The sequence below is a fragment of the Haliaeetus albicilla genome, chromosome 4, assembly GCF_947461875.1.
Source record: "Haliaeetus albicilla chromosome 4, bHalAlb1.1, whole genome shotgun sequence".
NCBI lineage: Eukaryota > Metazoa > Chordata > Aves > Accipitriformes > Accipitridae > Haliaeetus > Haliaeetus albicilla.
The window spans coordinates 6852219-6868402 of NC_091486.1; the positions used below are offsets into that span (position 1 = coordinate 6852219).

General features: G+C 38.3%; 1 protein-coding gene and 1 long non-coding RNA gene across 6 annotated transcripts in view; one reads left to right on the forward strand and one right to left on the reverse strand.

Annotated features, from left to right (window-relative positions):
* The window catches only part of LOC104324052 (von Willebrand factor D and EGF domain-containing protein), a 190416-nt gene that overhangs the window by 114343 nt on the left and 59889 nt on the right, over positions 1 to 16184 (forward strand). For all 5 annotated transcript variants that reach the window (XM_069780772.1, XM_069780769.1, XM_069780771.1 and 2 more), the window contains 4 exons: positions 614 to 833; positions 6614 to 6751; positions 8806 to 8958; positions 10418 to 10582. In XM_069780772.1, coding sequence (XP_069636873.1) covers positions 614 to 833; positions 6614 to 6751; positions 8806 to 8958; positions 10418 to 10582 — 676 coding nt within the window. The remainder of the gene's footprint in view (positions 1 to 613; positions 834 to 6613; positions 6752 to 8805; positions 8959 to 10417; positions 10583 to 16184) is intronic.
* LOC138685036 (uncharacterized) overlaps positions 4845 to 16184 on the reverse strand; it is a 151425-nt gene continuing 140085 nt past the window's right edge. Inside the window, exons 3-5 of the long non-coding RNA XR_011324271.1 lie at positions 10827 to 10991; positions 8660 to 8922; positions 4845 to 5679 (exon numbers count right to left, since the gene is read on the reverse strand). This is a non-coding gene — a long non-coding RNA (uncharacterized lncRNA). The remainder of the gene's footprint in view (positions 5680 to 8659; positions 8923 to 10826; positions 10992 to 16184) is intronic.

Below are 16184 nucleotides of genomic sequence, written 5' to 3' on the forward strand. Positions count from 1 at the left end.
GGTCTGCTGAACCCACACAGCAAAGGGGAAACTGGAGTCTAGATATGGTTTTGATGGAAACATTTCAAACTAGACCTATGTTTAACTAGGTGAGATAATACAGAGGTTTGAATCTGTTGAAATGCTGTTCTTGTACATAGGTAAAATACAACTATGGACCTCTCTTCCCTGAAGAGAGAGGCCGGCTGAGGAATGCCACAATCATGTTCCTGCCTGGGAGCCATTTGTAATGTGAAACAGTAAGGAGGGCAGGCAGGAAAAGAGAAAAGATTTTTCATTTCTTCTCTGAAGAATAAGGAACAAATTCTGCCCTCAGATACTATGTAAAAACTGCTGTTATAGGAAATAGGATTTTTTTTCTTATAAGAAGTTAGAATGTGTCCCTAAATGATGAAAAAAAAAAAATCCTTTTAAAGTCAGGCTTCCAGTTAAATAAATAAGTATGCCAAGTATGAGACCATCTATCTAGACAAAGGAAATCAGTTAGAAATAAGTTTTCATACTAGATAACATGTTTGCACTGCAAACCTGTCCCTTCCTAAGGGTAACAATATACCTCTCAGCTGTGATTATTCAGAGGAATCTTACTATGACTCCCATTTGCCTTCCTCAGGTTGGAGTGAAGCCCTGCAGCTGCCTCAATGGTGGAACATGTGTTACCAATATTAAATTCCCTCCAGGCCTTGGTGAATACCTGTGCTTATGTCCAAATGGATTTGATGGAGAATTTTGCCAGGAAGATATTAATGAGTGCAAATCAAACCCCTGCGGCAGCGGAACGTGCGTGGACAGTGTGGATAGCTACTTTTGTAAATGTCCCCCTGGTTTGGGAGGTAACACCTCACTGTTTCCATCTCTGATTTAACTAGAGATATATTGCGCTACAGGATTTTTTGAGTGCAGCATGACCACAAGCATCTGTCAAGTGAACTACATAAGCCGCCTCTTCTGCTCCCATGACTTAGCTTTAGGCAGATAGAAAATGTGCAAAACCAGCTATCTAATTACCCACGCTCAAGGAAGGAAAAATTACCTAAAGCTCTGTGGTCCTGAAATGATCACTCAAGGAGGCTGTGAACCTCCCTGATGTCAGTTCCCACCTGCTTATTTCCCATGGATTTGTCCATCCATGAGATGAGCTAAGATAAGACTGAGTGGAAGCAAGAAAAGGCAAAGATCCAGGACCCTTTTGCACTCCACGGGATTTGACTAAATTAAGCCAACAAAAGAACTAGGAATTAATGATTTTTCTAGGTCTAGGAAGGAGAAGTAGATATGGAAAACAGGCAAAAATAAATTGTCCTTTAGTCCCACCTGACGCTTCATTAAATTTAAACATTAGAAAACCACAAGCCCATTTGGTTGTCAGACATGCTGATGGAACAAAATCTAACCTTTTAAACTGTTCAGGGCTGGCCACAATATGATTTTAAGAGATGAAAGGAAGAGGAATGATCACTGCACCAAAGAAAGATTCTTTTAGAAAAGCAGAATGAAAAGCACAAAGAGGAAGAGTTGGAGAACAAAATGCAGTGAGGCCAAAGAGGTGGATGCAAGACATACATAGGATGAATGAATAGGATTGGAGTAAAGATCTGAAATGTGAGGAGAGAGAGAAGCATCTAACAGATAACATAGATGAGGAGAGAACGTGTGTGTACCTATCATGCAATTTATAGTCAGCTTCACTGCACTGGGGACATCTGTGAATGATTCAGACACGTGAAAAAGCACTTGTGACAGCACGCAGGCGACTCCCCTGTGCTCTGCAGATTGGAACCGGCAGAGCCAGCCGTGAGACTCGCTGCTGTATTAAGCTTCTGGAGTTTGGCTGAGCTGAGTCACTGCTGGGTCTCGCAGAGTGCCTACCACCTCCTCCAAGCTGGGACCCACGCTCCAGCTGCTCCTAACACCACTCGCTTCCAACATAACACATTTTCACATTGGCCTAAACATGCCTTCTCCTGGAGTTTCATGGAAGTTGTTGTCTTTTCATTTCTAGTTTAGTTCTTCAGGAGGTACAAGGCAAATCTGAACATGCAGGACTTGAATATGATTTCTAAGCCTGGCTCTTGCTTAGCTTTGGAAAGGGCCAGTTAGAATAACACCCACTCACCCAGGTCACTGTGCAGTCACTGGAAAGTCAAGACATCGTGTTACTGTCCATTCTTGTCAGAGTCAAATTAGCCTCCCACAAGCAAAAGATGCTAACTGAAAGTGTGTTAGAACATCTCAGATCAGAACCGTTTCAAAAGCAGAGTAAGAAAAAAAACCACCTTAAGCTGATCTCAGATTTCAGTCCCTGAACCTGTCAAAAACCCTACTCTGTTCACATATGGAAGCATGAATGAATTCATAAGACCCATAATGTTGGCTGCTGCGCAGTGCCATAGGTTTGAAAAATCAAGTAGAAATAACATCAAATGCACATAACTATTACTGCTTATAGTGTGTATATATAGAAGAAACTCAGTTTTAAACAAGAGCAATGAACAGATTTTACCCAATGGGCTCATGCAGGCAGCAAGGTACCCTTTCTGCCTTTCAGCAGTTCATGAAACCTTCTTTGTTTTGGTCATGTGGGACTGCAAGTCCAGATTTCATTAACTATGAAATTCCAGCAGAAATGAAAAATAAAAATAATTCAGAAGTGGAAGTTCAGAAAAATGACCTAGAAGATCTGTGACACCTAGATGGTATTGACTCCAGGTAATGCTATCAAATAGCCAAAGCCTGCTGCTATCCAAAGTGTTTGTGCCACCAGAGACTGCACTGATGCAAGAACACACAAGCCTAAGCGTGGAGAATAAAGTTAGAAAGTGAAAGTCTGATCAAAAGATAAAAATCCCCAAACCAAACAAATGCAGAATGTCTTAACTCCCCCTGGAAATAACATTCCTATGAGCACAGGGAAATTTGGGGACCTTTTAGGCTGTATTTGGTTAAACACTGGAGATACACAATGAGAACAATTATTCATTGCCTGTAAGGAGGTGGATTAAATGAATCAAAAGCGATATAGTTCCATGAGTTAATAACTTCAGTGGATCTGCTCCTGTTTGATCTTCACCAGTTTCACACTGCTGCCCTTCTCACTCTATGCGCTATTGCACATAGATGGAGTGAAATCAAGCTCTATTATTCCACATAAAATAGTCTGCCATAATTACAATGCATTGTTTATAAATTCACATGGAGCATATTCTGAAATGCGCTTCTTATTCCTGCACAAAGAATTAAATATCCAACACTTCAAAATAACACACTTGAAAGCAAGATACAGCTGACTGTAGAGACAAAGGCACAGGACACCTTGATGGCCAGAGAAACAGTAGGTTTTCCTGAACCCTTAATTCTTGCAGATTAAATAAAAATGCATTAGTTTTGCTGTTCTTCCCTGGCTCAAAATGCTAAAACACAAGCAACAACAGAAAAAAAAAAAAAAGATATGATTGAGTGAAATAGGAATACATCTCAAAGTTTTAATAGCAGGTGAAAAATTATAAGCAAGTGGAACTGAAAGCCAGCTGGGAAGTAGATGATTTTACTTCAGGGCAGGTTCTATGACAACAATAAAAGCTCATCCTTGATGCTGTGTTTATGTCTCAATTCCCCAGAAAACCATCAATAATCTAATGAGAAGGCAATGCTATACTGCTCAAGTGACAGCACCACTTCATCGTCAAATCTTTACAAATGATAGTGAACAGGTAGTAGAAACAAAAAGTTAACTCTTTTGAGAGCTTCCCAAACACCACTGCAAGAGAAGCAGCAACACAGGGAACAGAGTGTGGTGCTAAGTGGCAGCAATTCAGGTGCATTGGTGTATCTCAGGCAATGTAAGGGTATAACGTAGGAATGGGAAGAAGGCAGGGAGAGAAGCCACTGGAAAATCTGAGAGAAGGATGAATCAGAATTATTACTACTTTAAATTTCTGCAGAGACTTATACGCATTTATCTCATTGAGTGTTCAAAGCTCATTCATTTTTCTTCGACATTGTTGACAAGATAACAAGAATTCCTGTTGTTTCTTCTTTTGGCTACTGAAAGCAAGAACATCACCTACCTGAGAACAGAACTCACACTTGAAAACTGTATCTCAATCTCAGAACTATTCTTTCTTTCCCCATATACCAGTGACTAATTCAAAACTGGGAGGTGGGGAGGAAGATGGAACTGTAATTTCATTTTACTTTTCAGGAAACTGAAGAAAACCTCAAGATTTGTTCACGGTTTGTAATAACCATAGAGTTCCTAAATCAGATTGCCTGTTCCTTTAGAGTCAACTTAATGTGAACACAGTCAAAAAGTCTTTCTCTGCATCTGTAGGTAGTCAGCTCCTCTCAAGGCATAAAAGGACTTTATCTCCTCAGCCAATTTGCCATGCAGGGATGGAGAAATAGAGCTGGCACAGAAACAGATGTTTCAACCTTGCAACCTGAAGATCTTTTATTCCTATTATTTTTATTTGTACTGTAACAGTGCCAAGAGGATTGAGACTCCCTTTTGTTGCAGTGCACTGGAGGTCGTGCAAACAGAATAATTGATGCTTCTTGGTGCAGACAGCTTTCTGTCCATTTCTGCTGCTTCTTCAGCAACCTTCAGCCAAGTTTCAGACTTTGCAAACATTTGTCCTTGGACTCTGCTGGATTATCATTATGTCCAAATTGATCAGATACTGTTTAAAATCAAATGTCTCTGAGTGAAAAGAAGTGCCTGCATAGTTCACCTTTATGTTACAAAAATCAGTCAAGTGACTGAATTTTAAAATTTAGCTTGTTACTTATGGCGTTCCTTTGCTTTTTGTAATTCTCACATCTTTGAGATTTTAAAGCCAGCCCTTTGCAGCAAAAATAGAGTATGTAGGAGGGAGGAGAGGGGACTGAGGGAAAAGTGGCTGTTGTTACTGAAACTGGGAACTTCTTTCCTACTTTCATTGTCTATGGTATCATTTTAGTCTTTATATGATACTCAGAGAAAGGAAATAGTTACTAATCTAATCAGAGGGTAACTCGTTCAATATTTTCCATAATGTGATGTCTAATAACTTCCCAACACATCACCAGAAAGCAGTATCAGAGAAAAGCAGCCTTATGCTACATATGTGCTAAAACAATCATACAATAGAAATAGGAATCCAAAATAAACAGGGGAGAGAAAAAAGTAAGTTAAGCCCTGCAATACTATGTGATGTCCAACTTAAATGAAAGAAGCAAGAAGCATGCAAAACCAGAGCACCTTAGCTTGAGATGGCACCAGAAAAGGGATGTGGCTTTTGCACTGCAGTTCTTTTTTTATCCACAAGACAAAGCAGGCATGAGAAGGTGATGTCACTAGCTTTTTTAGGCAGCTCAATCAATAGAGACTTCAATTTGAGTTTTTTACATGGAGATGCTATTTTAACTTGAAAGGAGTAGTGGAAGCTATCTGAAATGCTGAAGCAATGAGAGATTATGTTGTAGGAGATGAATAATAATGCTCTGTTTTTATCATCCTCTAATTCATTCCACTGTGACAAATTTCTTTTTTGAAGAAAAAAAAGTATTCTTTTATCCTTAGATCTTCTTTCATGATAAAACTGGATATCTGATATGGAACAAGCCTTTCTGTACCTTGTGGTATGTCCTGAAGCAGGTACCTGGACTCTCCAGAAGGTGTCCCAATCTCCTTGGGTATTCCTACAAGGGACAAAGGGCATGCCTTAATAGAAGTGATATGGGCTAGTTTACTACCTGCTCTCAGGGCTGCATATTCTGGTAACCAGCAATAGCCAAGCAAGTTTTCTCAAGAGCATAGAGACAGCAGCATGCACACCTGAAGCCCGAGGGAGTTTTTAACAACATTATATGTGTTTACTCTGCATCATTTGCTGTTCAGATAGTAATTTTAACTTTTGGGTCACCTTCCCCTATAGGTATCCGTTAAATCATCCAGAGTTGTGAATTTGAATATCGATTGCTTCAAGGGATTTTTAAAACCCTGTTTCCAAAATCAGCAATAGTCAAGACACATTGTTTTGGGTTCAGATCCTATAGCACCTTATCTTCTGTACACCAGCACTGTGGCTCAGAGACATTTTCAGAATGTTTCTTCAAATTTTAATTTTAAATAGAAAAAAATGAGTTTTTAAAAAATCTCGTTATTTTGTAAGGTTTACCTTTGGCCAGACTCTATCAGGCTGGTTCCCAATAAGCTATTAGTTATGTGAGGTTCACATAGAAAGAATAGATCAGTACACAGCTTATCATATCCTAAAGCCAAATGGTGACATTCATTGGCTTCTTCAGTATATGACAAAGATCTCATGTAAACAAGACAACAAAAGCAGCAGCAAAGATGTGAAAGGCAAGGGAAATAATTTATTTAACATGCACAGTTTTCTACGAGCAGTAGTTTCAACTTCAGCACTTCTGGTGCCAATAACGACAGTAATGAACAGTGTGATAAAAGCAGGTTTAAGTGAGACAGTGGGGAATTTGGCTCTAACATGAGTGACGTACCCTGTAATGAGTTTACAGCTGAGAAGTAAGCCTTAGTCTACTTCAACATTTGAGCTGAGGAATAAACAGGGAATCTTTCCTGATTATTAACCTTCCCTTTGTTTTGCCACAGGGCTTACTTGTCAGGAAGACAGGAATGAATGTGAAGAGAGTCTTTGTTTTCCTGGAGTGTCTTGTATGAATACCTTTGGATCATATGCATGTGGAATTTGCCCCAGTGGGATGGAGGGAAATGGTAAAACTTGCAGATGTAAGTGTTTTGCATGAATTGTTTTAATAGATGGGGGGGAAATGGGTTCAATTCTACTACTATTATCCTTAATGGAGTACTTTGCCACTCACTTTGAGTATGGACCTTTAAATATACAAAGCAGACTATTGTCATGTTATATTAATATGGATAATTGCAAATTGGTCTCTGCTATTTTTTCACTGCAGTTTAGTTTCATTTCGGTTAAGATTAACACCATAGCATACAAAAGGGTATTTTCCAGATGCCAGCTAGATAACTTGCCAAGGACGTTCCCCATGTTCTCCACCATTTCACTCCTAAATATACCATCCACTAACAAGTACTAGGGGAACACCACCCGGGATTACTTTTGGTTTGGGCGAATGCTGTGTAAGCAAGGTGTAGAGTAAGAGGAAGAACATCTAGGTGCAAGTCCTTCACATGCTTTCACCTCTTTTTCCAAGGTGTGCTTTCATTAGAGGACACAGTCCACAGCTGCTGAGCTCATGCTTGGCATAAAGTCATGCCACAGGTCCCAACTAGTGAAGGAAATGGCCAGGAACAATTTTACACCTGCTCAGTATTTGCTTTTGGGGCAACAGATTCTTTAGTAGGGAGACTACAGTGACTTTGTATTCTGCTGAGACCTGCCCAGTGCATGGGATGCGACCCACTCATGCTCTGCTTATTTCAGTCATATACATATGCCTTCTCCAAAAATAACATTTTGTTGGCCAGAAGGAGAGAAATCAACACTTGAAGTGTTTCGCATTTGTTTGTTGGTGTTTCCAAAGAAATCTGAGAAGCAAAAGATACAGACATTAACTGTGCAGATGTTAACTTTTCCTCATATTGACTACCAAAATGAAAAAAAAAAATCCGATGTAAAAAGACTCAGTTGTAACTGCAGGATCCTGGCACCAGCAGGACTGCCTTTGCCAGATTTACCAAATATCCCTTCAATCATATTGCCAAATGTCTGTACAGAATGGTTTTTTTGCTGTATTATTTGGCCACATTGGTTATTTCAAAGTGATTTTGCATCTGTTTCACTAATGCATATTTTTGTAGTTAATTTGATCAATGAAGGAAGGATATACAAAATAACGCCACCTTTTTAAATACATTAGAAAAGTCATTTCTTCCTTTGCATTTTTTTAATTACAGAAAGATTTCTCTATTTCTGAAATGCAAATTTATTAGATGGAATAAACCTGAGGGCTTCCATGTCCACCCAGAATAGATTAGAAATCATTCTTTGTGGTTCTGATATACAGACTTAACATACCTACTCATACTTCCCTTGCTTAAGCAAGTATAAAGGCTTCTGGGACGAAGGAGGAGAAAACTTTCTAGCTCTTGGAGTGGCCTGTAGGTCATTGCATTGTTTAATATATATAAAGAGTCATAGTCTCAGGCTAATATTAAGAGTACAGAACATCCAAGAGACCCAGGGCAATAGTTGTTTAACTTGCAACATTATCCACATAGACTTTACAATCCCTAGTCCGTTCAAGAAATTACCTTAAAATAATGCATAAATCAATATTTTTTTAGTCTCCACCAATCAATTTTCCTCTTTTCATCCATGTATACTTTGTACAGGTATTTTGACATGTACAAAGTTTGCAGCTGCGCTAACCGAATCCAACAAACACGCACAACATAGTTTCAGACAGAAGCTTTCAAGGAGAGGTGGGAATCAGACAGAGCACAGGTCCCAGTATGTGGCGTAGCATCTTCATCCAAGTAACAGTGCTGTCTAATACATGGGGACCTGAGGCCTTCTTAGTGCCCTTAGCTCAATAAAAGATCACTGTGCATATTAAATATGTCTCCCAGATAAGCAAAGTTCAGTGAGTTTGGGCGTAGTAATTTTTTCCATATTTGTGTTGAAGCTTTGCTGCGTGTCAGTAGCTGACTCACCTGATTTGCCTTTATTTGCTTGATGGTTGGCTTCCAGAATAAACTTATGTCAGGTTATCTGATTTGTTGTTACTGTTGCCTTTTATCATCAATCACAGCTAAGCTCTAACACCTTGTTTCCTTGTCTCCATGCTTTCTTTTCACAGCTGTGCTTGCTGCTGACGTTACAAAAGCTTTAAGCATTGAAAAAGGCAATGGTAAAGGTGATTTGAACAAGACCCAGGTTGAGCAGCCACTGCAACCCTTGGAGGCAAAGGATTCTCCTGTAATTAAGAATTTTAACATAAGTGATAGACATGGTAGGTATACAAGGGTATGAAGCCTTTTTCATTTGCTGCAGTTTACATATTCAGAAATCATACATTTTAGCATCTTAACAGTAAACATAAACTAACTGTTTATAATACATCATAGAAATATCTTTCTATGTTAAAAATAAAAAAACCCTTAATACATCAGGCTGTGGATTGCTGCTAAACATGGAAGGGAGACATTACAGCAATAGCAATCAGAGTGGTCAGGCTTAACTAGAAATTGCATCGCTTCTGAGGTAGAACAAAATCACTCCAAATCTTGGTGATCAATGGAAAGCAAGATGATAAGAATGACAGCTTATGCCAGCTTGCCATAGCCAAGTGACACTGACGTTTTATTTCAGTATTTGATTGACAGTCACTGAATTAATACTGAGTTTTGAGCATAAGCAAACCTCGACTCTTGAAGTATGAACTTGAATGTGGCAGTTGCTTTTTCCGGAGATGGAGCACTACAGCACTCTCTGACACGGGTGTGCACCTGCATGATGCTTACATGGCCCTGTTCGAATGAGTGCTGCATGTTTAGTTGATTTTATAGTGAGAGCAGGGAGCAGAAAAATTGAGACTGGGCGTATCTATTGTGTAGGGGCATATGTAAAAGACAAGATTATTTTTTTCTCACCTTCTTTTTTTATATGTGTACCAGGCCAGCCAACACCTAACCAGAACTTGCCTCTTACAGGTATCCACCATAATGCTGTAGGGACAGTGCAAGAATAATGCTGAAAATACTTGAGAATCATGATGGAGACCTCACCAGAGGCAATTAAAAAAAGATCTACAACCGTCATTAAGATTTTATTCATCATCTGTTCTCTGTCTTGACACTATTAAATACTTCACGGGCAGTTCATATATACTTGCTATTCAGTGACATCATAAGTGATAAAATATTATATACTACCAGAGTGTTAAATTTTGCACATAGTTCTAAGATAATTAAAGTAGTCTCCTATCATACAAGGTTTGACACATTAAGGATGAATTCTAGATCAGAAACATATGTACTTGACAGTGTATTTTTAAAGTTAGGGTACATGTGCTGTGCAGTTTGACGATTACCTTCCAATTATAAAACACCAAAAGGATGTCAAATAACACAGTTTCTCACTCAGTTAATCTTTCACTTATGATGAAAATTACAGTTTCTATATTATCCATGATAAATGCCAAACAACTTTGAGTAATAAACTTGAAAACATGTAATTAGAGGACTAATAAATCTTGCTTTAATGAGAAACAGCTGTTCTGTTACACTGTGCCTACAGGACATTCTCATGTTTGGCTCAAGGTTTGGGAACATTCTGCATTAATTAGACTTTAGAAGAATAAAAGCAGTTATAAAGCTTTAGCTGGGCTCAGGCAGTTACTGCTTAATTTTACATAGCCATTTGATTTGAGAAATTAAAAATAAACAGGCTTGAACTCCCTTCTTTTTCAGGCCATGCAGCGCCACTGTCACATATTACTACCTGTGCCAACAGGCCATGTTTTCCTGGAGTGTTATGTTTTGATCGGAAACCCCCTTACATTGGATATGTCTGCGGCCGATGTCCAGCAGGGTTTTCTGGAAATGGTCGAATCTGTACCAAAGTCCTCAGACCAGGTACTGTCTAATTTTTAGAATTTTAAAAAGGTTTTGCATACAAAGGCTGTAAGAAAATATGAACTAGTACGGCATTACAATACAAAGTACTTTATCATCAGACACTGAAGGCTGCTTTCTTTCATTCTTACCTGATGAGCACCTAGTAGGGCTTATTTCAGGAACACCTGGCTTTATGAGTCAAAATTCAATAGATTAACCACCTCATTTGCCACTAGGGAGAATTCTTCACAACAGGACTTACTAGACGGTATGAATCACCACATCTGTATTTCTGCCACAGCACCGACATAGGATTTCAAAACATGTTTCCTCCTCAGTAAGATCAGAACATGACACATGCCAGTATCACTCCGTTTTCCTTCTTTCCTAATTCTTTTGCTGCAAGGGATCTGTTGTCCAAGGTGACCTGTGAAGATGATGATAAACAAAAAGTGTCATGCAAGAACAACTATACCAACAACTAAAGGCAACAGATAATTAAAGCATTTCAACAGTATCCTTCGTAGGCTAAGTAATAATCTTCCTTAGGGAGCTCTGAAACTCAGCTGGTCCCATTAATCTCGGAGGACTGATCATTAGAAGAGGTCTTCTGCTGTGATAAAAGAAAAGCTGGGTCCTGACCTCAGGCAGAAAGTGGCAATAGCATAGCAACCATTATCAGTCATCCAATCCTGCTCTCTTTCAATGAAATTCTCATAATTCAATGTATGGTTCTCTAGGGACAGTCTGAATGGTTGTCCCCTTTTTACTGCACAGAGTGATTTGCCAAGAGAACTCATGTTTATTCCTTAATAACAGTAGTTACTAGGTCAGATTCCTAGGTTTTCTTCTAAATCTTTTTCTTAAGTATTCAAGACAGACTGGCTTGAAACCTGTCAAATTGTTCCCCCAACCTTCTGCACTTGACAAACCCACCTTCACTCCCCATTCTGTAGCCAAATCAATGACTGTTGCTTTGGTGTTATACTTGGATGCATACTATCAAAGCAGAAGCAATTTTACTGCTTAGCGTAGGTATCATCCAATCTCTTTGAACTATAAATTGATTTTAGCCAGTTCTCCGAATCTAAAGGTCACAAAAATAAACCCAATATTTTTCTTTCTCTAGCAATGAGTATGTACAAAATGTTACTTAGTCTGTCAGAGTCACCAAGTCATCTATTGACTCTTCTATAACTTGATGAAGCTGTAAAAGCGGTTGAGAGAAAAAAAAAATCATTCTGCATATAAATAAACTAACATTTCTGCTATTGCCCAAAGCTGCTCCTTGTCATTAATGGGATAATGGGATATACGTTGTACAACCCAAAGGTCTTTTAAATGTTGTTAAGTAGAACAGATAGTCTACAGCTGTAGGTATTGGTACAGTAAATCAGACACACTTACATCGTGCTTATATAAACATTAACCAATAAATTTGTGTATGTTCTAAAAAGGAAAGCATAAACAGTAGTTGCCATTTACTGTGATTCATACCTGTCATATACAACTCCAGGCAAGATTTAAGAAATATCTCAAGTATCAGGATCTGAAACTAATACATGCTTCTTTCAAAAGCGAGCTGTATATCAGAGGCTGGGGGAGGGGGGGTGTGTGTTTTTCTTTTTCCTCTCGAATACGCAAACTGAGTCCAGGACTTCATGGACTCCATGCTACAAATGTGGCCGTCCAACCAGCTTGAGCACTCTGGGGAGGGAATGAAGAGGAATTATTTCTTGTTCTATCAGAACCTTATACTCACTCATGTGAATTATATCACAATATAAACGATGAGAATCTTGTGCCTCAAGGTTAAACAAGAGTAGTCATTTGTTTTAATATTCAGAAATGAAAGCAATTGCTGCAGCTGTACTAGCGTCCTAATTTATGACCAAAATGATCGGTTTAACTTTCCTTCCCATGTGCTTTGCTAGTTGAAGCAGAAGTATTGTATAACATTGATGATTAAAAAGATATCAGACAAAAAAGAATGAACTTTCAATTAAATTTATGTACAGTTATGGATTATGATTATTGTGAAATCCTCCCTGTTAGAATAATAGCTTCTTTCCCTTGTAACTTACGCTATCAGTCTTCAAATGAAACAGAACAAATCCTCTTCAGCTTGCTACAGTGCTTGTGAAGGTACTGAGATTATGTGCCACTTCTTTCCAACTCTAGTAATTTTAATACAAAAATACTCTTGCTAATCCCTATTTTGTACTTTTATTGGCTGCTTTTGACATGAAGTTATACTCAATTGTTGTGATTTAAGGATTAAAGGATAAGTATTTTTTCACAGAGAAACTGTAAAAATTACCCAACTGCCTTTGTAGGCTACTGAGGAGAAAAAATATGCTAGAAGAAAATTGTTTCCTAAGTCAGTGTTTGATGAGCTGCAACCAAAAGTCCTTCAATTTTGATTTATAATCAACAAAGTACCATTTCCTCAGAATTGATATGTGATAGGTATTAATCTTTTGATGTACTTGACTTATTACAAACTCTGTAACTCCACGAATAAGTTTCTGAGCTATATTTACCTGCTCTGCCAACAATGCAGGGCCTCATTCTAGTCTCACTTATGTGTTTTACCTGGCTTATATCACTAGTTTGTACCAGTTTAAATCAACCAGACTTTGTTGCAATTGTTCTTGAAGTACATCAGATTAGTCTTAAGGAAAAACATCACCAGTATCAAAGCTGGTATGGAATTTCATATATAAAGGGAAATTATTATTATTAAAAATATCAGAAACAAAAAAATATTTCTCTCCCTTCAAAATCCGCAAAGCAGGTATCCTACATTTTTTAAAAATTTACTAGTAGGATCAAAAGTCCCTTAATTTTGCTGGCATTGCAATAAAGAAGAAAGTCTAAGGAATTTAAATCTGTCCAGGCTTCCCTGGGCACATTTCACATTTGTCTAAAATATCTGTTACCTTTTTGTTAGAAGAGGCAGATCTGTTAAATCAAACCATGCAGTATCATTGGTCATATTCTTGGCACAAAGAAAATGAATATATCCTAATGGGGGATGCTGGTGATGTTACTGTATGTTGCAATATTAGTTCTTGTCAGATGCTACTGGTATTTCTCTAGACTGGTTTCATCACTCACAGTCACAGAGATACCCATCTGTTTGCACTTTCTTTAGCAGGTTAGAGAGGTTGGTGTCATCACAAAAGATTTATTTTTTTCCTATTAGTAAATCAGCAATTTTACTGGACAAAGCAGTGCCGCATCCATCAGCGATAAAAGATTGTTTGTTCAGAGCCAGCTCTTTCTGCCTCTCCTGGTTTAGGGAGCTGAAGATCAAGGCAGAGGATTATTTTATGATCTCTATAATCGAGTTCTGCTTTTCCGTTCTGAACGCCACTGCTAGCTCTCCTGTCATAGCAGTTAATTTGCAGTATTGTAGACTTTTGGCACTTAATATACTTTTGTATGTGCCAGCTATTATGTTTATGTACTCTATGTTTTACACTATTCCAGTATCTGTACCATGCTTCTGAATTCACTTTGATTTTACATCAGAGAGACCTCTGTGACCTTCTCATTTACACCACTGTCAGATCAACATCAAGGTGTGGATTTAAAAGGAGAATAAAATGGTTTGAATTAAAAGAATGTGTGTGTTTAAACACATAGTGCTTAGTCTAACACCAGAGGAACATATTAGTCTTATTTTCTCAACTTTTAACTTTGAAATCACTGCTGTCATTATTAGCACTCATCATTGATCACTGTCCGTGAAAAATAAATAACTCCAGTAAGAGCTCTGGTCACCAACCCAAGGTTTCCTCTCCAGAGCTAACTGCAAGAGTAGGGACCTCTTACTGCCTGGAACCAATCAAATGATTTAGCTTCAAGAGATGACTGAGGAATGTAATGGACTCCTTTCATCTCTTATCTAACAGAATTGATGAATTTGCATTAAAAAGATCAAGGCCCAGATTCCAGTCTCACTTACACCAGTGTAAATCATAAGTGTTTCCATTAAATGAATAGCATTACCCTAATGGAGTGAGCCGAGCACTGTTCCTGGAAGACACGTCTTAAAACCTGTTAAGGTAGGTATATCACACACAGAACTTTTATCTATGAAATCTGTGTGTACCAATAGGTGTAGAAAAAATGCACACACTTTTCAGCATTCAGAGGGTTCTTTGCAATGGGTAACTAATGAGTCTTGCCATGGTTTATGCAATGAGTTACAAGGCTTACTTGAAGGCAGGAATATTTTGATGCTGCAGTCATTAGCTGTGAAGCTTGCAAAGAAAGCATAACAGAAATACCAAATAAATAGTAAATAATACTCTGATTTGCCTCTGTGTGGTAGTCTCAGCTATTCTTGTGGGCTCCAAAACTGGGAAGCATTACATCTCAATGCCATGGCTTCCAGCTCCTAGCTCTGACTCAGGCCATTGAAACTCTGTCCACAATTCTTCTTTGGAATTTATGGCAGAAGTTGCTGATCTCTTTCATAAACTATGTTTCAGTGTTTCTAGTTTGTGTATTTCAGGACAAAATGTACATTTTTTTCAGACTGACCAGTTATGATGTAATGATTTCTCCTTCAAGGGGTACGTGATGAAATGGCCACTGAAGTGGGGTTAGAAATGCCATACAAAGACATTCCATATAAATTTGGACTCATGAAAGACACAGTTTTGCAAATGGTATACCAGTAATCTATGCACGAGGCCAGGATAAGCCTGGCATTTTGGACATAAGCTGTGACCCTTTCCTGCCCTCTGAGTATGTAATTGCCACTGAAAATCCACTCCCATACTTGTCAAGATAGAAATGGAATCTGAGAGTCTTTCTGTCGGCTTTCTCCTCCTTAGGGATACCTAATAAAATATTAAGTATTTTCAGAAAAATATCAACAGAGGCCTGTATGGTACATGCTATGACCCAAACATAACAACTAAAGTAGGCTCGGTGGGAAGAATATGTTTAGATAATTTAAAAGATAAACGGTTTCTAGCTTCACTGATCCATATACTCTGTCAATCCAGAATTTGTTAAGTGCTTCCAATACAGATGATACATTTAGGAAATGATAAAGCTCAGCAATAGAAGACCAATGAAGCCCAAGCCATAAAACCACTAGGGAAGAGGACTCAGCTATATGCCATGAATAATATTTACATTCAATCAGAACATCAAGTACAGATTACATTTCTCTCCTACCAAGAATGTGCCACCTTTTGCTTAAGCAATCACTGTGCCATCATGACTTTTAAGTGATAACAACAACTCAGTCTCCCACAAATAATCTATGGAGGATACAGGCCCTGTAGTTTTTTACACTGACAGAACAGAGAGCAAGATTATCTTCTCTTAAAATTTCCAAGCTCATTTAATCATCTAGCTATAAGAGCACACAGCTTTTAAAGAGAGCCAACCCTGTTTCCACAAATTTGATAAGATTGCTCTTTTCTTAAAGGCACTTAGAAACCCTTTAAATCTGTAAGTAACTCACACTGGACCAATATGCTGGCACCATTAAAGCAACACAAGAGTTTTGCCATTAAGTGCAAAAGCAAAGCAGGAGTTGAAGAAAAAGGATTCATACGCAATGCAAAGCACAGTACAGTACAGGGGGGGTAAA